General features: G+C 39.1%; 6 protein-coding genes across 12 annotated transcripts; 1 reads left to right on the top strand and 5 right to left on the bottom strand.

Moving 5' to 3' along the window:
* The first annotated feature begins 695 nt into the window (after positions 1-695).
* On the top strand, positions 696-4,887 carry LOC137967215 (hypersensitive-induced response protein 1). 7 transcript variants are annotated; one of them, XM_068813723.1, is made up of 7 exons: positions 696-963; positions 1,103-1,169; positions 2,497-2,700; positions 3,488-3,608; positions 3,736-3,827; positions 3,948-4,044; positions 4,172-4,887. In XM_068813723.1, exons 3-7 carry the CDS (start codon positions 2,512-2,514, stop codon positions 4,531-4,533), a joined length of 861 nt encoding a protein of 286 aa, XP_068669824.1. In that variant the 5' UTR covers positions 696-963; positions 1,103-1,169; positions 2,497-2,511; the 3' UTR covers positions 4,534-4,887. The 7 variants fall into 7 exon arrangements, with proteins under 7 accessions (XP_068669824.1, XP_068669826.1, XP_068669827.1 ...); XM_068813726.1 differs by having other exon boundaries at positions 697-963; positions 2,500-2,700; XM_068813721.1 differs by having other exon boundaries at positions 699-963; positions 2,486-2,700.
* Positions 4,888-5,599: 712 nt separating this feature from the next.
* LOC137967216 (mitochondrial outer membrane protein porin of 36 kDa-like) lies at positions 5,600-7,993 on the bottom strand. Its single transcript, XM_068813728.1, has 6 exons — positions 7,834-7,993; positions 7,692-7,759; positions 7,243-7,353; positions 7,007-7,093; positions 6,355-6,563; positions 5,600-6,242 (listed from the first exon to the last, which is right to left on the bottom strand). The coding sequence occupies exons 1-6, from the start codon at positions 7,880-7,882 to the stop codon at positions 5,936-5,938; spliced, it is 831 nt and encodes a 276-aa protein (XP_068669829.1). The 5' UTR covers positions 7,883-7,993; the 3' UTR covers positions 5,600-5,935.
* A 4,290-nt stretch (positions 7,994-12,283) lies between these two features.
* On the bottom strand, positions 12,284-13,673 carry LOC137935478 (probable auxin efflux carrier component 8). The gene is made up of 4 exons (XM_068780126.1): positions 13,369-13,673; positions 13,208-13,276; positions 12,540-12,625; positions 12,284-12,462 (listed from the first exon to the last, which is right to left on the bottom strand). Exons 1-4 carry the CDS (start codon positions 13,671-13,673, stop codon positions 12,284-12,286), a joined length of 639 nt encoding a protein of 212 aa, XP_068636227.1.
* Positions 13,674-14,343: 670 nt separating this feature from the next.
* On the bottom strand, positions 14,344-16,220 carry LOC137934109 (probable carboxylesterase 8). The gene is made up of 2 exons (XM_068778341.1): positions 14,861-16,220; positions 14,344-14,742 (listed from the first exon to the last, which is right to left on the bottom strand). Exon 1 carries the CDS (start codon positions 16,074-16,076, stop codon positions 15,087-15,089), a length of 990 nt encoding a protein of 329 aa, XP_068634442.1. The 5' UTR covers positions 16,077-16,220; the 3' UTR covers positions 14,344-14,742; positions 14,861-15,086.
* LOC137935477 (uncharacterized) lies at positions 14,396-14,725 on the bottom strand. Its single transcript, XM_068780125.1, has one exon. It carries the CDS (start codon positions 14,723-14,725, stop codon positions 14,396-14,398), a length of 330 nt encoding a protein of 109 aa, XP_068636226.1.
* A 3,813-nt stretch (positions 16,221-20,033) lies between the features above and the next one.
* LOC137935475 (pectate lyase-like) lies at positions 20,034-21,542 on the bottom strand. The gene is made up of 3 exons (XM_068780124.1): positions 20,667-21,542; positions 20,478-20,581; positions 20,034-20,397 (listed from the first exon to the last, which is right to left on the bottom strand). Exons 1-3 carry the CDS (start codon positions 21,540-21,542, stop codon positions 20,034-20,036), a joined length of 1,344 nt encoding a protein of 447 aa, XP_068636225.1.
* Between the last annotated feature and the right edge of the window lie 1,345 nt (positions 21,543-22,887).

The raw sequence follows: 22,887 nt of genomic DNA, 5'->3' as shown, positions 1-22,887 counted from the left end.
TTGAAAAAGAGCTGAACTCCCCATTTGGTAAAAGATATTAGTCCTTCGCCTTGTTCTTCTAAAGAGTGTTGTGCCCTGTTCTGCTATAAAAAAATTCGCCAACGTTTCCATTTCTATTTTTTGTCTTTTTCGAGTTTTGAATTTGTGTAGGACGGACTGCAAAAAGAGCAGTGCTGCCCTGGTTTCTTGTCTATCAGGGAATCGAGATGAGGTAGAACCGTCAAAGTGACCTTGGGAAGAGTTATGGCAAATGCGCTTGAAGGGTGGAAATCATCCGACCAGATGATAACAATTCAAGAGGTTGACTGCTAAAAAAATCTAAATGTCTCATTCAGTTTTGGCAAGGGATGGTGGATTTATGCTCGAGTAGGAAGCAACAATGAAGTTTGTGGGGATACTTTTCTTTAGAAAAGAAAAAATATCCTCATTTTTAACTTCTTCCTAGATGGACCTTGAAAGCAACTTTCTTTTAGTTTTTTTAATGTCAAAGGAAGCAACTCACAACCCCTTATTGGATGCTTATTTTTTTAGTATCAGACTGGTTGGTTGAATCGTGTTGAGTTGCTTAAAGTTCATTATTACTGGGTTTGTGGATTCATTTACAGAAAATTTAACTGGTTGGACAGAGTTATTTGGGTCGCTTGGAGAGTTCTATAACATCGAAAGAAAGGGAGGGGGGTGACCATTCTCGCCTCTTCTTTTGGCATCGATAGGAGTGGAGTCCCTCGTATGTTAATGGTGGAGGCTCTTCTCTATATATTGGAGGAGAAGGACGACGACCTCCTTCCCCTTCAATTACCCCAAAACCGAGTAACTAAATGTGAATATAATTTTTTAAATTATTAATTATACAGGGGTCCACGGGAGGTTGAAGCCTATCCAGAAAAAAACCTTTAGTGCGCCTTGCAGAAAAGTCTGCTTTGCTTTCTGGGGAATCGGTTTTCGCGGAAGAAACAAACCAAGGCAAGTTTGATCGAAACTCGGGAGTACTTTCCTATGATTTTGTTTTTTATTTTGGGGTGCTTGCGAGGAAACTCTCTGGCGGAATAATTTCGCGTGGTAATTGGGGTCCACTGATCTGATCTTGTGGTTGTGTATAAAGACCGGAGGTCAACTGTTGTTGCTTCCAACGCGAAAAGGCTGAGGAGAAGTTACTCAGCAATTGCAAGGTGTGTACAGGGTTTGATTCGTTTCTTCTTCCTACGCGGAGAAGAAGAAGATATGAAAGCCCCTTTTTGTTTTCCTCCTGTGATTGCAATGAGAAAAGATTGACGTGGGTTTAAGACGTGGATAAGACGTGGCCGGTCATTGTTATCGAATTTAAAAAGTTACCAAATGGGAATTTTAGGTTTTTGTTTTATATTCTCAATGCCATTGGACATCTTTAGGAGGTTTATCCGTGGAATTTATGATTGAATTGACTTGGGCTGCAATACTTGCATTCGATTTATAGTTATACTATTGATGTTTTGGACTTTATGTAGTTTCTGAGGTGTTCATCGCTGTCAGCGGCTACAGTTAATTAACAGGTAGTTTAGATAGCTGTCTGTGGGACGCCTTATTTATACGCATACTATGTATTCCTTTCCATCATTGGCAGGAATCTGTGGAGAGTCGCATACCCTTCATTTCTTATATAAAAATTTTCTCTCGTTTTCTTGTGATCTCAATTTTCCCTTGTTCTATCTCTGTTCTTTGTGCTTGGTGAGTGCATATTTCTAAACCTTTCCTTTCTGTTTGTGACAGACTCTTTGCTTACAAAATTTTGTTTTTCATTGATTTCGGATAGAGCTTTCCGTTCATCTGTTTTTTGCTATCTGTTATTGATGTGCATTTGGTGTTTTTTCGTGGGGGATTTCTTAACATATATGTCTGTGGTCACTATGCGGAAATCTTAGTTTTTGTCCCTTAATCTACTCTTTCTTGTCTTTGATTTTCTGAGACAATTTGGGAATAGGTTGTTGCTGCGTGTTTAAGACCTCTTTGGAGCATATAAGTTGGTTCTTGTAACATACAATTTCTGAGGTTGCTATTGCAATTCACTTTTTTTTAAAAAAAAAATTTGATCTGATCTCTGTTCTTTCATCTTTTTGATTTTTCCATTATAGCTTGGCTGAAGTTCTCAGTAGAATTTTAAGATCCTTTGGACCATAGGGAGTTGGGCATACTGCTTTAGATATTTGTGTGCTGAAGTAACTGGTTACTTGCAGTGAAGTTGTCTTTGCAGTTCATAAAATGGAAACTTTTAGTTGGCTATCTTCATGGAGTAATCTAGTTTTGGATTGGTCTTGTTTAACTATTCCAGTATGACATTCGATATAGATATGGAGATTCCTTCTTTCAAATGATAATGGATTTAACACCCTTTTTATTCCAATAAAGTCTTTGAGATGGATTCTTACAAATTTGACGAGGTTAGACGCCCTTCATGAAATTCCTTCTCTTCTTCTTTTTATTTACTAATTATTCTTCTCTCTTTTTTAAGCTTGACATCAGTAGTGATTAGACACGATGGGTCAAGCTCTCTGCTGTATTCAAGTAGATCAATCAACAGTAGCTATTAAGGAAAGATTTGGAAAGTTTGAAGAAGTGCTTCAGCCTGGATGCCACTGTTTGCCCTGGTGCTTTGGTAGTCAGGTGGCTGGACATCTTTCTCTGAGGCTCCAGCAGCTGGATGTCAAATGTGAGACAAAAACAAAGGTCTGCCTCAACCCTCTCGATTAGCAGTACTGATTCTTGAGTTTTGACAAGGAAAGATATTTATGATTTTGTGTGTCCCATAAATTTTTTAATCAAAATTTTGCTCAGATACTCGTGCTTCTTTTTCAATTCTAGATATTAAATTTATTGAATCACTGTTATTAGTGTGTTAGGCAGGACAAGAAGATATGATTATATTTTCTACAGTTTGTATTGAGTTAAATTTAGAATTTACTCTGAAGCAACTTTTTCCCTCATACCTTTTAAAATTTTTTGGTGGAATGCATACTAAGTTTACTCTTCCATGGGCGTAAACAGTCATTCACCCAAAAAATGGGTACACCATGGTGAAATGAAACATATGGAATCACAATATATATATATATATATATATATATAGATAGATAGATAGATAGATAGATAGAGAGAGAGAGAGAGAGAGAGAGGGCTGATCCAATACGAAAAACCATTTGGTGCAAAACATGCGAAACGCTATGATCAACGGCTATCTCAAACATCCGATCAATGGCTATCTCCTCCATCCGATCAACGGTTATCTCAGCTATCCGATCATGAGATAGCCGTTTCGCATGTTTCACACCAAATGGTTTTTCGTATTGTATCAGCCGTGTATTTTTATATATGCATATATAACTGTTGTTCATAAATGGAACAAAATATTTTAACATAATATTCTTTAAATTGGATTCATTTTGTATTTAATTTTCTTTCGCAAATTTGTTCCAACATACCTTATAAATTTGCAAATTTTTATAAACTTCTCCAGGACAATGTTTTTGTTAATGTGGTAGCTTCTGTGCAATATCGTGCCTTGGCTGACAATGCAAGTGATGCATTCTATAAGCTTAGCAATACCAGGAGCCAAATCCAGGCATACGTGTTTGATGGTAGGAAGAAAAACCCTATACTTTGAATTTTTCTTGGTTGCATGCTTGTATATTAGATTTGATATCTAGAAGTATATTATTGGCCACTGAAGATCTCTTTGTAATTGAGAATGCTCCTCCATTTCAGTAATTCGAGCCAGTGTCCCTAAGCTCACTCTGGATGACACTTTTGAGCAAAAGAATGATATTGCTAAAGCAGTTGAGGAGGAGCTTGAAAAAGTAATCAGCATGGGTTTAGATTATTCAATTTGTTTGATGCAAAAGATCTGTACCAGTTAATTAATATATTTTATTACACTTAACAAGCCCTAATTTTTCCATCCTTGTTTTATCTGGTAGGCCATGTCTGCATATGGCTTTGAGATCGTTCAGACACTCATTGTTGATATAGAACCTGATGAGCATGTCAAACGAGCCATGAATGAAATTAATGCTGGTAAAAATATTCCCCTTTATCAGATTTGAAGCTTTTATCACTTCTTTTGCTCTAATGAAACCTTTAAAGCTGAAACAGTTTCTCTGGATTACTCTTAGTTTTATGTATATAAATTTTTTGTGTTCAGCTGCTCGGATGAGATTGGCAGCAAATGAGAAGGCTGAAGCTGAGAAAATCCTCCAAATCAAGCGTGCTGAGGGTGAGGCTGAATCAAAATACCTATCTGGTTTAGGTATTGCTCGTCAGCGGCAAGCCATCGTTGATGGGTTGAGGGACAGTGTGCTTGGTTTCTCAGTCAACGTGCCAGGAACCACAGCAAAGGACGTCATGGACATGGTTTTGGTCACCCAGTACTTCGATACGATGAAGGAGATCGGAGCGGCGTCCAAATCATCGGCGGTATTCATCCCCCATGGGCCAGGTGCTGTTCGTGACGTTGCATCTCAGATCCGTGAAGGGCTGCTTCAGGCATCAACTGCTCACGTCTAGAGAAACAACTCAAAAGGTTTGATTGCAAACTTTATGTAAAGAGTTCCAGATGTTGCTTGTCTCTAGTGTTTCAATCATGTGCAATTATCCTAAAATGGTGTTTTGGATTTGGACTGGTGAGTGTGGCCATGTCAAATAGGTTTTTTCTCCTTTTTTCTATTACTGTATTATTTCTCATCTGAATTCTGATACAGCCACATAAATCAGAGAACAGAAGTGTGTTAAATATTTGTTTTTTTTTTATGCCTTAAACGACCATAGCTTCTCGTTTCGAGTTCTTGGCTTCCTGTCCAAGTTGTTGCTGTAGTTGGTATTACTATTAAAATTCCCCTCGACCATAGCTTCTCGTTTCGAGTTCTTGGCTTCCTGTTCAAGTTGTTGCTGTAGTTGGTATTACTATTAAAATTCCACTTGTTTAATCTCTTCTGATCATTTCAATCTCCTCCGCCTCTTGTGTAAATTCCTATAAATCTTGATTTCTCCTGCTACCTTTTTAGTCCTTTTGCAAAAGAAAACCAAAGATAGATAGCAAAACGAAAGACAATCAAAAGGAAAATGGAGATCTTGTCTTCATTTCTTATTTCAGAAATACTTGTTTGTTGTTAGGTGGACTCCACTATCAACAAAGGGGCAATCCCATTTATTTCAGAAATACTTTCTAGAGTTAAACCTACCTGAGCAGTAGTTTTTCTACAATTAGACTTGCTGTAACCTACCCTCCTTGTAATCCATGATGGTGAAGAGATGTCCAAAGCTGGAGAAACATTTTTCTGTGGAATCCACAAAAGCCATCATTTTCTTCTCGTGTTGTTAGCAGGAGAAAGTTATCTAAAGTTTCTTAGAGTTAGTTGATTTTAGTGAAATGCAACATGTTTTCTGATTAGATAACCCAGGCATTTCCAGACATGCCATAGGGCCTGAATCAAATAAAGGCTATGAGATAAACTTATGAGGAAGAAAGAGCACCAGACACATTCATCATGGAATTAACACTAATTTTCAGAAGCAAAGAAACCAAAGCGCCATCAACCCAAACTGAGCTGGCTAAACAAGTATAGCATTTCACTGAACTACAATTAATTGATCTTCATTAAAGGGAGAAATATTTCAAGAATTGGTCAGAAAAAAAACTGCATGGAAGACTTCATTTCCATGGTCCGACTACCACCATAACATTTGATAAGCCGATTTACGATCCCCTACTACCACCAAAACATTTAATAACCGCGGCACAATTCAAGAGTCTATTAACAAACTAAAAAATAACAGTACTACAAAAAGAATCAAACAAAATGGAGTCTTCACGTTTTTGTGACATTTCCTGTTCATCTTATTGCGTTCCAAGTCATATTGGAAGCACATCTACCTTACCTCTCATTTCAGACTATAGCATCCAAGCACCTTAAAGCTTGAGAGCTAGTGCCAGGCCCAGCTTTGTGGGCTTCTCAATGGCTCTCGTGTCAACTTCTCCAGAGAGGGTCAAGGTTGATTTTGGCCTCCATTCATGCTGGATCAGAGTGCTGACCTTACCGTAGTTGTTCACCCGGCCTTTTACCACAGTGAAAGGATCCAAAGTATGTTGGACTCCTATGGTGAAGGTGTTATCGTTGCTTGAAAAGTTGTGTGTCATCTCCGCACCAACTGCGGTATTTGTTTCAGGATATGCCACTCGGTGGAATGAAGCAGTAAGGTTGTCAAACTTGTCATTCCTACACATACAGTTAACTACAGAATTACGTACAGCCAAATGTGTGCAAAGAATTGCAGACCTACATGTAGTACAAAGGGGGAGAGTGAAAAGAACAACAAAATGATACTCACAATGTCAAAGCAGCAACAAGATCCGAGTGACTGTAGCTCAACCCTGCATTGTACTTACCCAAGGTGTTAGTGGTGCTGTCAAGAGACACATCAACACCCACTGAAACAGCGGAGGTGCCAAATACACCTGAGAAGTTAACAATTGGGTTTGGAGTCAGCCCAATGCTGCCACAGATACCTGCATAATCATGCAAGTATTGCATTTCCAACTGCAACAAAGCAAGAAACATCAACAACCAATAGTATTACAAATGTGAGAAACCAAAAGCTCTATAGTACCGTTTGTTTTTGTTGAACTTGTAAAACATGAAGTTTGAACTTACGGTATAACAATTGGGAACAGATTCAAAAAGAATTATATCACATCTACATAAACAGAGCGAGTTTAAATATCTTTCAAACAAATATATGGCATCATTTTCAGATTCATGAACCAACACAGAGGGTACTTACAGAACAGAAGTGCTGAGAAAGCTGAACAAAGAATTTTAGGGAGAAAAAAAAAAAGATGACTAGAAATTTTTTGGATAAATACTAACAGAAAAATAGCATTACGATATTTGAGAAAGAATATTAAAATAACAAACAACCAAGATAAAACAGAGAAAATTTTACTAACGAATGAGAGATAAACAGACAAAAATTGTCCTACCTTGCCAGACCTTTGATCAGGAACAGTATAACGGAAAATTGTCTTGAGTCCAGGGACAGCTTCATCATAAGTTATTGTAGCAAAAACCTGAAAAGAAACATTGTACAGTCTTAGTTACACATGCAACGTTGTCATGTAAATACTTCTAATACAAAACTAAGATAGTAGTTCTTTTTCAATGTGAAACTACTAAATGGATAGGCAGCACAATAACATACTCAACGAATTCATCTTACATTGGAGTTCGTATCCACTTTGATGTCAGTTGTGATATTCTTGTGTTTAATCTGAGTATTGATATCTGCCAAGATGATCTCACCCTTCTTCAATCCATTTGACGTAATTGCCTAAAAATAACACACTAACTGTCAACAAATAACATAATCCGAAAGTTACGGATGAGATACGCTCATCCCTCTCAATAATCCAACCCCTCCTTCGGTGCAACCGATCCAGTCAAGTGCCAAACAAATAGAAATTTTCTCAAAACTAGATACCAAATTCCGACAGCCAATAAATAGCAATCCCTCATCTTTGTGAATACAAAAAAAAAAAAAAAAAAAAACAGGATACCAAGATGCACCAAATAACAAAAGTGTAACCTCAAGACCGTCAATCAAATAACAGCTATTATAAAGCCTAAAAAGAATTAACCTAAAAAAAAAAAAAAGAATGTGTAACTCACAACTCCATTAGCAGTGTAGGTCGTCAAGCTGAATTTCGGATCCGTTTGGAAGTCCTTGTAGAGAAGATCTAAAAAAGCCAACAAAAAAAGCTTAAAAACGAGCGAAGTCCAAAAAACGAAACAGATTCCACAAAAATCATACCTCTGGCCTTTTTGCCAATGTCGATGTACAGCCCTGGCCCATTCACCATTGCTGCGACGTGGAGAAGGATCAAATTCGAGAAAAGGAAAGACGGTGAGTGATTCAAAACTTCTCTATTTCGCTCCCGAGGGTTAGGAACAGGCAGAACGGAGCGCGGAAATGAAACCGAACCCTAAATAGAGACTGGAATTTCAGTTATTTTAGAAATTATCTAACCCGTTGGATCTACTAAAGAAAAGATCAGAGGCATACTAACCGTCGATAATTACACTTTGAAGTAGCTGCTGGAAGAAATGCCTGGGAAAGCGTGGCGACCAATTCTCTCCCCTTTTCATCCATTCTTTTGTTAGTAAAAGACAAAAGAGCAGATGCTGATAAGATTCGATTCCTCCAGGCTTTGGTGGGTCCTCTTCAATATCAAAACGTGGACATTTCGAAGCCGTTGATCTTCTTTTAAATCTCGGCCTTTCGATTAAATCTTTTATCGTGATCGTACGGCCCACGTTCCTATCCAAGAAATAAAATTGCAACGAGGTAAGAAAAAGGGAGTAATTTTAAAAAAATATAAAAATAAAAATAAAATATTTATAGCTAACATAAAAATAAAAGTAGAGATTAATGTCATATTTTTAAAAAATGGGAGTACTGAAATAATTTAAAATTTGTGAGGAGGTGAGATTAATTTTGCCATTCCAGGGGCGTGTTCCAGTATTTATTGCTTTTCCCGGTCAAAGCTCAGAGGAAGGCTAGCACATAGTGATGGCTGATTGGCTCCAGAATTCAGATGCAGTAAGTGGGTGCGGGACGCTCGAAGAAAAGAGTGGAGAGGAAGGGCGTGAAAGAGTGGAGGAGAGAGAAATCACTCCTCCGGCTCTTCGGCCATGTGCTGATCTCATCAACCGTATCTTCTCGCAGCTTGACTGTGTCGATCTCCTCCGCTGCTCTCTTGTCTGCAAGTAAGCGCCTTTCCTTCTTTTCTTTTTTTCTTTTTTTCTTTTTCTTCTTCTCTTCTTTTGTTTTCGTTTTTTTTTTTTTGTTCTGAAAACATCTGTTTAGTCTACCTTAGAAAATCGACTCTTAGGTGCTGTTGTGGTAATGAAGCATGAAAAAAGCGAGGGGAGGATCATGAAAAAAACTGGATAGATTGAGCTACTTTTGCAAATTCAGGTGCATTTATTTTACTGTGAGGGGAACCACTCTAGAGACGTTAGGTAAATACTGACTGCTTACTGCTTCGCGATTGATCCTTTCGCCTTCTGTAGAGTCTCCTCCCGTGACCTTACGAAGGCTGAACATCTGCTGATGTGTAGTTATCCGTACCCAGGAAGACAAGATTATGAATGGGGTCATATAGTGATACTAATCTTGTATTGAACAGATGGGCCCTGTTTTGTAGAAATTTACTTTTTTTATGTACAGCTGCGAGACTGAAAAATAGGCAGTCTAAAAGCTGACGAGAACGATTGGCCAAGTAAAAGTTAACTTCCTCATTTTGAGGGGAGCAATTCTTTAGTAAAAAGAGACCAGGCTAGGTTCTTTTTCCAACCAATTTCTTAAAGGGGCATAGAAACAGAATGGTCAAGACGGTTCCTTTACTCAAGGGTTTAGTTTAATTGTCTTGGTTTATTTCGCTCATCTTTATTTCCATGCATTTAGATGAGCTGTTGACGGGCCATCTGAAGAGTACAAAAATGAGAACCTCTTTATCTTTCTGTAGTCAGATTCTAACAACAAAAAGAAATTGGATGGATATATAATTTTTTTTGGGTTAGATATGCTTAAATGTCATAACTAGAAGATTTGGCTGTGAGACTGCATGTTAAGTTGAGGAATGATTTTGGAGTTGGAATTGTCTCTATTTTCCAACTAACAGAAAACTACCAAAAACAATGACTGTAGGCACCTTATGTGACTAAATCATTGCTTGGCACTCATTCCGCTGTTTCAATTTACTTATATAGAATTTCTTGTAGCATGGTTCAACCATCTTCAGATCTGCCCACTTCCTTTATGTGCTTCTTCTTTTACTTGGATATCTACATCATCTGTTTTTACCATCCCTGACAGAGTTTTGCTTTTCTATGAAGTCGCCCCTCTCAATATTCCTCTAGATAGATTACCTGAAATATTTTCCCTTGAAATTTTTATGGTCTTCTCATGCTAGTCTTCAAACACTAACTTCTGAGATTTGCAGGCAGTGGTACGGATATTCTTCTGAGCTAAGAGAAGGTTGGAAGAATGAATATATAGAGGCATATAACCAGTTTGGGCTGGGCATTAAAAGGGAAACACATCCACCCTCTTCGACTTGTTCTATAAGCGGTTTGCATTGTTGGTGCCCGTGATTTTTCCCTCTTGGTTTCCTCCCAGTAATCTCTCATTGTTTGGGACGGCTCCCCCTCCTTGTAATTTTGCTCTTTTGAGCCTTTTAATATAACTCAGCACTATTTCACAAAAAAAAAGTGTAAACTAGTGTATGAAAGAAAAATTGAATTAAAGATCATGATACTGTTATTCGTTGTTTAATTGTGTTGGCATGTAGGTTTGAAGTTTGATGTGCTAAAACCTTGAAATGTAGTTGTTTATTTTCATATACAAAACTTATATTACAAACAATGAGGTTTTGGTGGCTGTTTCCTTGAAAAGGTAAGGATTGAGGAAGTTGGTGGAAATAAACCCACATCTTGTGATAAGAATAAGTTTAAGAAGTTGCACAAGTAGTCAAATAGTTATGTCTAAAATGGAATTCCATGTACTTTGATTTACCAAGGTCAACTGGAGTGTTCTACTGTGTGGGCATGGAGTGCAGGCTCATTTGCATGCAGAACATCTCAACCATCAGAGCAGTCGTCATATACAGGCTATGTCGGAAGGAAATCTTAATGATAGGTTTCTCGTCTGAAAGTGTTAAAAACTATTGATGCTTATAACAGGGGAAAATAATCTGCCTAACCTGTTATTCCATGTAGTTGGAACAGGTTCACATGAGTATCCTACTGTGCACTTGGACAGGTGTGTAAACAGAAAGTTTTCCTAGGGGGCCATGGTAGAAAAAAAAAACTTAAGTTATCAATTATTGTTTTTGGTTAAAATGTCAAAAAGTATAAAATATATAATATAAAACATTAAATTTATCACGTAGGTTTTCTCCTATAACTATTTATAAGGTTTTCCCTTAAACCAAATATTTGGAGTCATGAAAGGAAAACTAGGGAAAGTTTTTTCCTTGAATGGCTAATTCAACTTGTTACATTGTGTCAAAAAAATTAGGGGGTCACCAAAGGAAAACTAGGGGAAGCTTTTCCCAAAAAAAAAAAAACTGCTTCAACATGCTACTTTGCAGGAACCACCACTGCTTTGCAATAAAAATGGGGGAAAGGGGGAGGGGCAGCACGAGGGAACTAGGGGATGCTTAGTTTTCTGTCTACAAATGGTTAAGTCATCTTTATGTATGCAAAAAAATCCGGCTTCCTCATTGGTCCGCCCTTGCACTTGGAGCACAAGTCCAACTTTCAAAAAAAAATTGTAGGGGCAAGCAGTCATAGACTGCACAAAAGGTCAAGCTCAAAAATCTGCAATGTTCCCTGTTCCAGGATGAATGTGAACAATTCTTTCCTTTTTATATAGGCCACAGTTGTTAGCTACCAAATTGATCACTTGGAACAAACAGGGATAAATATTTGGCAACACAGGGTATCTGTTCTGCTTGAATATTGATGCACGTGCCTCTTTGTGAGAATTATGAATCCTTAGGTACTGTTCAATATTTTCATGTCTTTTCTCAACTCATTTAGTATTTCCTCAATAAACTTTGATGACTAGGTGTACATGAAAAAGCTCAGACTTGCACATTGGTCAACAATAACAAATGACAACTTCAACATTCAAAAGAGGGCTAATGTAGAGGCTGCTTGTAGATTTAAACTTCATTTACCTCTGTCAGTCATCATAACTACACTCTCCATCAAATCCTTAACTCTATGTATTGCTTACTTATATAGAAGTGTATAGAGACATTAAGTAAAAAGAAAGAGTAGTACATTGATGACAAAGTCCTCTAATTTTATTCAAATTTTATTTGGCCATCACACTAATGACCCCTTCTACCAACACTCAATCCACAAACTACATTCCTTGATAAATTATGCTGGTCTTAATGGCAAAGGAGCAAACTACATGACATGACTTATTTATTGCTGCTAATTGATGACCACTGTTGTTGAATTACATCATTAAAGGAAAAAGTGAATCATTTCGTAATTGTTGATATCTGGAGTTATGTTGGATATTGTCTTAAGAAGATTTTTGTGTGAATCTCTTATTTGTGTTACATAATGTAAGAGAGATGGTTCTTAACATTTTAGGACACTTTAAAGTGGTATGACCTATCGTTTGTTTTTTCTTATTTTGCTAGAAGTATGGCCTATATCATGTGGAACTCGTTTTTCTATCAAGATTGCACTGTACGTACCTGTACAATTGCTACATCTAGCGGTCTAGCCCTCAGTCCAGCAGCATAGGAGGAAGCTGCCATCACAGAGGGCCCTAGTAGAAACCTTATTCCAATGGATAAGACTGCCATCCATGCCCCACATGCTACAATTTTAGATTGTGAAACCATGAAAAGACCTGTAAAGCATGAGGATTCACATTAGGAATTGGTCTAAACCTGTTTTTTGTCCTCATATCTAGGACAGTATTTGCACCTAAACTGAACATAGCCATTCCTAGTCCTCCATCTGCCAAAGTTGATACAGATTTGTCAATGGCCTCGGGCAGCTTTAGTCCAAACCTGAAATAGGTTCAACTTTATCACTTGGTTAACTGATCAATTTGAAGTCTAAACCACATAAACTTTAGTTGTTTCTAAAAGTCAAAAGTCTAGTATCCCACCTAAAGCAGATAGATGCCCAAGACAGACCAGACAAAGTCGCATAAGTATTTGGGTTCTTTTTGAGTTTCCTCCAGACCATTGATAGAATGAGCTTAGTTTTTAAACTTGTGGATGTAATTTTGCCTTGCTACAGTCGTTGAGTTCGTGCCCCTTCTTGAGCCTCCAGTTCAACTACAGTGGAAAGAGAGAGAGAGTCATGTAATGAACTTCTCGACCTGAAATCTTAACAGGAAAAGAGGCTTCCAAATGACTGAAAGAAGCTTTAAAGAAAAAATAATCAGAACTCTTAAAATTGAAAAAATCTTATTCATGAATTAGTAGCACCGCCATATCTACTGGGGACATGATCTGAAATACATGTGCCATAAACCTTCCAATTTATATTAAAATTGATCATTGTTTTTTTAGGGCATGCTTGCTTATGGTTGTTCAATATAGTGCATATGTACTCAGGAAGAAGAAAAAGTTGCTGGTCTTCACCAGAAGTTGAAACTGGAGTTTGTACCTGGGGTTTCATCATGTTGATTTGCACTTGTTGCCCCTGCATCCCTGCACTCGAATAGAAACAACAAAAGGCTGTACCAGATGATACTCTGTAAAACAACTATTTGTACAACAGTTCTGCCGCTTCATCTCCATACATAGCATTGAGTAGTGGAATTCCCATGATCAATGCGTTTGGTAGAGTCGCAACAGAAAATCCAGTAATTAACCAATCTAAGCTACCCATGGGAGAAATTTTGGCAAGGATTGCTAACACAAAAAGGGCCGAGAGCTTCTGTAGTGAGTCTTCAAGTATGATCTTCAGACTCATCTGATATGGATTGTTGCTGGCGATGACTCGGAAGGAGAGAAGTGGGATTGATATATTTGCAACAAATTTGTTGATTCCTGAACATTGCTCGGGATTGAAAAGCTGCCACCATTTTACTGATATGTATGCCATGGTTACAACAAGAGGGACCAGCGCTTCAATGACATGGTAGGTGTCTGCTAAGGAAATCATTATATGATGATCGAGCAACTAAAAGGGGGAGAGATTTGTGGAGGTTTTGTGATCTCATGAAGTTGCTGTTGTCTTAGACTCTTGTATATGAACCTCGTGTCTATTTCCATGAGTTCCTAAAGCAAAGACCGGATGGATGGGTATTGTTTGTTTTCTCTGGGTGACATAAAGCATCCGCATCCTTTATTAAAAATAATGGACTAGGGAGCAGGTTGAGAGTACTGAAAATTTCAGATTTTGGTTTCTTGAAGAAATATGATCCTGGAAGAACAGGCATATCTCTATTTGCTACAGAAAATCAATTCATCTGATTCTTGTGGGCTTATGAATTGCTAGTTCACTGACCTGACTTGTTTATTTGCTTTTTCTCTTTCTGGTTTTGTTCATGGTTCTTTTTATGGCCTGAGAGAAATTTTGAAAGAAGGGATTCAACCAGGGCTAGCAGGTTTTGATCTATTTTCTGTCTTAAACCTCCTCTCTTCACATGGCACAACTATGTGGAGAACACATCCATTCATCGCCTTTTTCTTATTATTTTCTTTGTTAGATATATCATTTTAATTTCCAATTTTATTTACCTAAAACACTCCATCAAATGGATTACAATGGATTATCCACAAAAGAGAAAATAGGTATAAACCCATTATTTCCACAAATTCTTTCTAATAATTTGCAGCATCAGGCTTGACCTTTTCTTCCGCCTCAATCAAATTTAAAATCTCTGCTTTCTTTACTGCTAAAGCTTCCATCTTAGCTTCAATCTTCTCCAGCTTAAGCTTCAGCTTTTCTGTGTCCATAGTCTTCTCTTTGCACTCGCCATCCTTGTCCTTCTTCTTCTTCTTCACTTCTTTTCTATCCTCTCCCTTCTCAGTCTTCTTATTCCCTTTATCTTTAGTCGAATTCTCTTCTTCTCCTCCTCCATTGTGCTTTTCTTTCTCCTTCTCCCCCTTCTCCTTCGTCTCCTTGTGGTCGGATTTCTTCGAATCCTCCATGTTGGTATTGGTGGATACTACAAAATGCACACAAATTTCTCTTCTTAATTTTAAATTCTTTGACTTGGGTTATACCAGCTGAGTGCATTCCAATTAGCTTAAAAGAAAATCATGAATTAAGGGAAGTAATCAAACCTGCAATTTTTCTTCAAAAGGCTTCCTCCTCTTTCTTCTCTTGATGCTTAGAGCTTATTAGGGATCAGGCAGCCTGATTAATATCTTTTATATGAGAAAAAGATTACAAATTAGCCTCTTAAACCCTTCAACTAATGGAGCAAATTTGATTAAAATTCAGGCTTGAGAGAGAAACTAGGAGAGCCAACTGCAATTGACTCGGTCAAATTCTTTGACCCAATGAAAATTAAAGACTACAAGAAGGAGAAGAGGGAGAGGCCAAAACGAAACCCTTAACGTCGACCACGAGTTGCTGAGCCTGATTCGGATCAAAGATCTCAATGCCGTGAAATCCATCCCTGAAGTGGGCCACCACATTCACCCCATCGTTCTGCATCTTCTTCACCAGCTCTTTCTGTCGGTCGAGCAGCGGATCCCCGCTGTAACCTCTCATCAGGCACCTCGGCAGCCGCTCGAGTCGCCTCTCCGTTTCGGCCTTCAACGGGTTGCAGTACTCGTGGTCCCTGTTGGCTCCCCGCGGTAGAGCTAGCTCCCACATCAGATCGTTCGCCGGAAGCGGGAGGATCTTGTCCTCCTCCAGCCGGAGCTCCGATTCCGTTCTCTCCTCCCCGCCGAAGTACGGCTGGTTCAAGATCACCCCGGCAATATTCACCGGGTGTAAACCGTCCGAGAAGCAGCAGCATTCCAGCGCGGCGTGGTAGGCGATGTTCCCCCCGGCGCTGCTGCCTTTGATGAAGCAGCGGGAGACGTCGGCGTGGTGGCAGAGCCACTCATCGTTCGCGTGGTTGTCCCGGACCCACTTCAGTGCCTCCATGGCGTCTTCGTAGGCCGCCGGAAGTGGGTGTTCCGGAGCGAGGCGGTACTCAACGGAGAGCACGATGGCTGGAACCTCGCTGGCAATTCGCCGGTGGGAGGCATCGAAAGGGGCTGTGGCGGCGCTGAAGACGATGAAGCCTCCACCGTGGAAGTCGATTATGACCGGCAGTTTAGCACCTGTGGCTGCGTTCCGAGGTCTGTACATCCGGAACCACGTACCGTGCGTTTTGTTGAGGGGGACGTCCTTGGATATGCACAGTTGGTCATCGTCTCCACCCGGTGGAACCACCGGCATGACGGCCTCCCTGGTGAGTGAACCATCGGGGTTCCGGATGATTCTGAGTAACTTGTACGGGTCCTTCGGACTGGAAGTCTTCTTCACTGACCCATATTCTTCCATTGCAGTCGCAGTTAAGTTGCAGAGAAATCAAACAAACGTCCTCTCTTCCCCCTCGCTCTCTCTCTTTATGAAGTGAGGTAGTTTCTTCTCTGCTTCAGAGTCTTGAAGGGTTTATAGAACTTCGACTGTGGGTGACAAGATGAACTCTGCAAGCGACGGAGTCTACAAGGATCCATAGCCGATCCGAATATGTAGCCGAGTAATTTGTGTAATTACTCTGGTACGAGGTGGTAGATGTTTCATGGTGGCCTGTTTTTGTAAATTCGAAACATGTCCAAAGCAAGGGTTTCTTAATGCTAATCAATATTTAAATCAACCTTTCCCAAGGAAAATCTGGCTTTAATTCAACTTTACTTAATCAAATCAGGTGTTGAAGGTCTTGGACCATGTAAATAAATGGGTTAATCTTTCATTTCGGTTTACTCTCTTTTAATGCTCTTTGTTGGATGCTGGTGAGTAATGAAAATATTGAGATGATTGGTAGGTGGTAAGATTAATAAATGTGGCTTTAAATGGTTAAAAGAATGGGAAAGGAGATGAGATTCATTCAATGAGAATCAGGGACTGGAAGCTTAGATTCCTTAAAGATGCCAACCCTAAGGCTATCAACAATGCCAACTATGCACATAGTTGTTAAGGGCATTAAATAGAGAGAAAAGGAAATGAAACATGTGGCCCCAATATATTCAATAATACCTTTATTTGATGTGCATGATGGAGAGGGGTGGCATCAAATCGAACCGGTCTACCATCAGTTCGAGCTCGGCTCGGTTCGATTCAGTTTATCTGGATCTTGAATTGAATTCGATATCCAAATTAGGTTTGTTTAAGTGAACAAACAGAGCGCGAGCGAATCATGGTTCGGTTCAAAAGCTTGCAAGCCAATTCGTTAACTTAATGAGGGCCAGAGTGACTTCAACTGGTTTCATTCTTCTTCTTCAGGAATTTGGGATGTCAAGAAGCAGAGTTCTCTAGTGAGCCAAAATAGCCATTTATGATTTCTTCCTCTCCAATTATCTTCCTCTTAGCTTTCTTCCTCCAGTCTTCTTCCTCGCCACAATTACCTGGATGGAAGAGCAGGAAGTTGGCAGGAGAACAATAAAAGCGATCACAAAAAGATTGGGTAGAATTACCCCAAATAGATAATTTGTTAAGATTTTTTATTTCAGTTTTGTTCTGTTTAATAAACGGCAAACAAAAAGTCAGTTAAAATGGACACCCCTAGCCTTAGTTCTTCATTTTCTTTCTTCAGTTTTTCATTTAGTGTAAGGAATTTCAACCAAAAACTTTTTTCTTCTCTTCTTCTCTGTCTAGCAGGCATCGATCGAACAAAAAGTCAGGTAAAATGGACACCCAGAGCCTAAGTTCCCCATTTCGTTTTACAGTCTTTTGAATTTCAACCAAAAACATTTTTCGTATCTTCTTCTCTGTCTAGCAGGCATCAATCAAGTTCGGAACTCCCTTCTTTCTTTTTTTCTCCCTTCTTTCTCCCACTCAAGACAAAAAGTTCATCAAGTCTTTGTACTGGGCGAACCAGGTAAAGCTTGGTTGTTTCTACTTTCTTTCCTTTTTTTTTTCCATCCCTTCTCTCTTGTTTCTCATTCTTCCATTAGGTTTCTTGTATAGCTGAACGGATTTCTTGTATATCTGTATCCATAATCTAGTATGTATTTGACACAGGTGAACTTCCAATTCAGTTAAAATGTAAAAATATTTCTCTGACATTAGTTCTAGTCAATACTCTCTTTTCTGAACGATGACATTCAAATGAGGTTCCATTCGTTTATAATGAAGTCATTCTTTTGATGCCCAAACCAGAGTTCATTTGTAGAGAAGTATTAATGAAATTACTACTGGGGAATACCTTTTTATTCTGAAATATTAACTTACTTTTCATCACTTTGGTACATGCAAACATGTGATTAGGTACATTATTATTGGAACATTGTGATGATATATACCGTATGTAGTTATCCTACTTTCGACTGAAATTTCGTTCTGGGTAGTAATGATCGCGTATTCTAATGAGTCAATGTTCACTTCAAAAGGCTTTTTGTGATCTGCTAATCTCAATACTAGCTCCTCTATCACAGATGCTTTTAAGTCTTTGATTGTTTCTTCACATCTTTCGAGCAAAGACCAAAGCCAGAGAGTAGAAAGATCAGTAAAATCCATCTTCCCATGTTCCCTACCTAGGGTGTCTGTTGCTTGCACTCCATGTGCAGCACAGGCTTTGCCCATTTTTATGTAAAATGTATGCATAATTTTATATATAGTTTATTTGACATATATTTTATGCAAAGTTTTAAATGTAGGTGTGAGATCGAACTTGGCTCGAACTCGAACATGGTTAAAATTATTGGGCTCGAACTCGATTACAATTTTAGGCTCAAGGCTAGGCTCGGGTTGAACTCAAGTTCGAAATATTTAAATCAAACTCAGCTCGAACTTAGGTAGGTTCGGTTTCGGCTTGATTCGATGCCACCCCTAATGATGGTCAATGTGAATATCCTAGCCACCTTCACATGTAAGGGTAACAATTTTATTAGAATATTTGATCTAATATTTTCTCATTCATTAAAAAAGAAAACATAAGGAATAAGAGTATTTATGCAATATAATTACAAGGATTTAGCAAATACGAGTAAAGGTTATTTCAATTCTAATTGCCTGAATACCCAAAAGTCGCCAAGACTGATATATAATTTTCGTAATTGTAAGTATATAAGGAAAAAAAAGTTTGTACGTACATAGAGGATTACTTGAGGAATTTAGCTAAAGATAACTTAGTGATATGCTTAATTCATATTTTGATATATTTTAAATTGTTTTATGTTCTTTTGTATTTGGGTATATAATTTAATTTATTGTGATTTTACATTTTATATTTTAATTTTTATATATAAGATAAATTAAGCATCTATTACCTATTCTAAATAAACCAGATAAATTTAAAAAATATGTTTTGGATTATTAAAATCGGTAATTGAATTTTCTTTTACTCATTCTATCCATTAACCATTGCCATCTTGGAAGCCTTTTGGATTATTCATAGGTTTATAACTAGAATGTGCAAGGATTGCTCTAGTTCTGAATGCAACTATCACAAAAACCTTTAAAATAACATAGGTTGTATGTGAGCCTAGAAATTTGATTGTCAAAATTAAAACCCTAATAGACGATGTGGATCAACGACCAATGTCGAAGAAACTTGATCACTAGTCCACCAATGGTCAAAGTTGAAGCTCCTTCCAATTAAACTATGGAGATTTAATCAAGAAGTCCGCCAATTGTCAAAATCTTAATCGAGTTTTATGATTAAAGCCCCATCAACGGTCAAAATAAAGTCGATTGCACAAAGCCACTAACCAAATTAAAGGAAAATGCTACTTAAGCACTATACAAGCAAAGGAGTTGGCACATAAATGACACATGGAGCCTACAAGAGCTCCATATGGTATAATATGGTTTGCATGATCCAAGGCATGGTAGAAGACTTGGCTCCACCACTGTCACATATCACAATCTCACCAATTGAATAATCGAATGGTTTTGAAGAACATTGTAGACAGATAACTGTAGACAAGTTAAAAAAAAAATCAATTTAGGGTTTGAAACAAGCAAATTGCTCATGGTTTCAGAAGTTTCATCAAGGAGATGAAATTACAATTCTTCATTTCTAAGGTTCTGAGAGTAACTCACACTCATCCTCCAAAAGAAGAACACCTGAAGAGCTAATTGTAGCTAATAAAACAAAAACCAGTTGAGTTCTGGCATACATTTCTTTTATATAATTCTGATGCTACTCACGCCTCTCTCTCTCTCTCTCTCTTTCTCGCGCATTCGATATTCTCTTAGATCAAGGGTTGAGAGCAGTCATCGTTCTCATTCTGATCTTTCTACTATCTACGTTGAGTCCTTACGGACGAAGATGATCTCAACACAAAAAGAAACGAATTAGCAGGGAAGTCCGACCTTGCAGGTCAATGAGCCGGCGAAGCGGGTGAGCCTTCCGACGTAGGATCCAGGCTTGGCGTTGATGAAGTCTTGCCTTGAGAACTCGTTCTTGTTCCTTGGAGACCCAGATTGGACGAAGAAAGCGCCGTTCATGAACAGATCTCCTTCCGATCTCCATGTCCACTTCTTCCATTCGCTCTCCGGCGCGTAGTCCCTCTTTGTTACTTGCTTGGCACAGTTATCAGGGGGAGCAATGAATCGGTTCCCCTGGCTGATGATGGTGGGATGCTTGCTTCCACCCACAGCGTACATCAGCCAGTGGGTGTAGTCGTTGTTCAAGACGTGGAAGAATCCCCAACGGCATCTGTTATCAAAGTTGGAATCACTAGTTGCAGAACAAAATGACAGAAACCCTAAAAAGAAGCTCATCATCTGGTTCGTTACCTGGGCATTCTCTGGATCAGACCCCTTCCGAAGTGGTTGAATGCGAATGTGACCTGCATGATGGCGTCTGCAGAATTGGCGTCGCTTGCACCCATCAGCATCACCTGCAACATTGCCTCCATTAGAGAGATTTCCAAGGGTTCTCCTCTGTTTATCTTTTCTTTGTTGTGTATTGTACGCGGATCATACCTCGTTGTGGTTGGTGAAGTGATTGTTGGAGATAGTGAGGGCCGTGGAGCCCTCAATTGCGTCGATGAGACCGTCTTTGCAGTTAGACATGGAGAGGTGATCAACCCATACATTGGTGGAGCCGAAAATGGAGACGCCATCGCCATCACTGGCTGTTCGGAATCCGTAATGGGTGGGAGAGTCCCTGATCATCCCTCCAGACCCGACGCCGATATCGTGGATATGGAGGCCGTGCACGATGACGTTCTTCACGTACTGAATGGTGATGCCGGCGCCATGCGCGATATGCACGTTGAACCCGCGGGCGTCGATCGTCTTGTGGCCGTTCATGATCATCTCCTCGTTGAGCCGAATGATCATGTCCCGAGCAAAAATGATCCACAGCGGCTCGTCTTGGATGACGGCATGACGGAGAGTCCCCGGCTTGGGCTTCACCAAGTCGTTGTCGGAGGCGTCGGTGACGACATAGAAGTTACCGAACTTGCCGCCGACAGTATTCCGGCCGAAACCCAGGGCGCACTTGGCGAGCAGCTTACGATTTTTGTTCCAGTCGGGGCGGCACCTCCAGCAGCGATCGATGGGGTTGGTGGCCAAGCAGGGACCAGAGTACTTCTTCAGTTCCCTCCTGGTGCTGTTCTTGTCCATCGCCTGATGGACCATCACGTTGGTATCATCGTTCACTTCGTCCGGGTACGGGTGGTACGCCTCCAGAGCAGAAGCTCGAGCCTCCTTTGCTCTCTCCGCCCACACGTCGTCCATTTCTCCCATGTGAGCCCGGCATGCCGGCAGCAGACACAAACCCAGAGAGAAGACGATAGAAAGCAGCAACTTCATCTTGATCACGGATTGCAATTCGTCTGTTTTTCCTTCTTTCATAATCCTTTTTTTTTTCGGGGTTTTCTTCTTTGTTTGCTCTTTATTGTTGGGTCGTGGCAATAAGGAGAGGTATGGAGGCCACTGATAAGCGATTTCAACTTCAGCAAAGAATACCAGACCCAACCAGGAGAACCTGAAGCTCCTCAGAGCATAATTCTAGGCTTGGCTTACAACAGAGGAGTTTGGGATTTGAAGGTGAGAGAGGTTTCTGGTTTTTGTAGGGGGGAATTACTGAGTCGATCAAACGAGGACGGAAAAAGAGAGAGAAGAAGGAGGCGAGGAAGGAGGAAGAGAGATTCAAAGCCGTTGAGAGACGTTCTTTGTCTGAAATTGAGACCGTCCTCTCTTTCTAATTGCTAATTACAGACCGTGGTTCTTCATAATTTACACTAATTTTGACCTAATTAATCTTTGTAATCCTCAAAACCAACTAAAATTAGTACTCATTTTTGTCAGTAATTTATCTGATTACTCATTCTATCATCTAATTTTTATCTTTACTCATTTACAGTCTCCATAAGATAATTTTGCCATTCGAATGGCAACTCAAGTGGGGAGTGAATTGAATTAAACCGAAAACTACAAAGCGTTTTTACGTAACACGATTAGTGATAATTAGCTTGATCAAGATCATGTAGGAATGTTGATTATGTAGAAAATTTATGTGTTTAAAGTTATAATAGAATGGGACTTGGATTCATTGGTAGGAAATAAGATTTCTAATTTGACTAATCATTTTGGGATAAACCTTGGACCCAACTTCACAAAAGTCACATACTGCAACATTGAAACATTTTGTTAATTAAATTTGCCAATGTGGGTAGTCTCCACAGCCAGAGCTCTTACTTGAAAATTTCCATTAATTAAGAGATTTCCAGTCACATAAGAGCCTTAAAGGAGAGTGCTACCCTTTGGCTCATATGAATCCCTTGGATTGTATATATGGTATTACTAAATCAACCTCTAGATTAGTGGTGGCAAAAAATGACGTATTAAATATGCTTCGAGCCGTGGATTCATTAGTTGGAAATAAGATTTCTAATTTGACTAATCATTTTAGGATAAACCTTGGACCCAACTTCACTAAAGTCACATACTGCAACATCGAAACATTTTGTTAATTAAATTTGCCAATGTGCGTAGTCTCCACCACCAGAGTTCTTACTTGAAAATTTTCATTAATTAAGAGATTTCCAGTCACATAAGAGCCTTCAAGGAGAGTGCTACCCTTTGGCTCATATGAATCCCTTGGATTGTAAATATGGTATTACTAAATCAACCTCTAGATTAGTGGTGGCAAAAAATGACGTATTAAATATGCTTCGAGACGTGGAATCATTAGTTG

This window comes from Aristolochia californica, unplaced genomic scaffold (genome assembly GCF_029961685.1).
Source record: "Aristolochia californica isolate CCGP_79_NKW_82.1479 unplaced genomic scaffold, dmAriCali1.0.hap1 SCAF_6, whole genome shotgun sequence".
Classification (NCBI taxonomy): Eukaryota; Viridiplantae; Streptophyta; class Magnoliopsida; order Piperales; family Aristolochiaceae; genus Aristolochia; species Aristolochia californica.
This window is presented reverse-complemented; position numbering and strand designations above follow the sequence as displayed.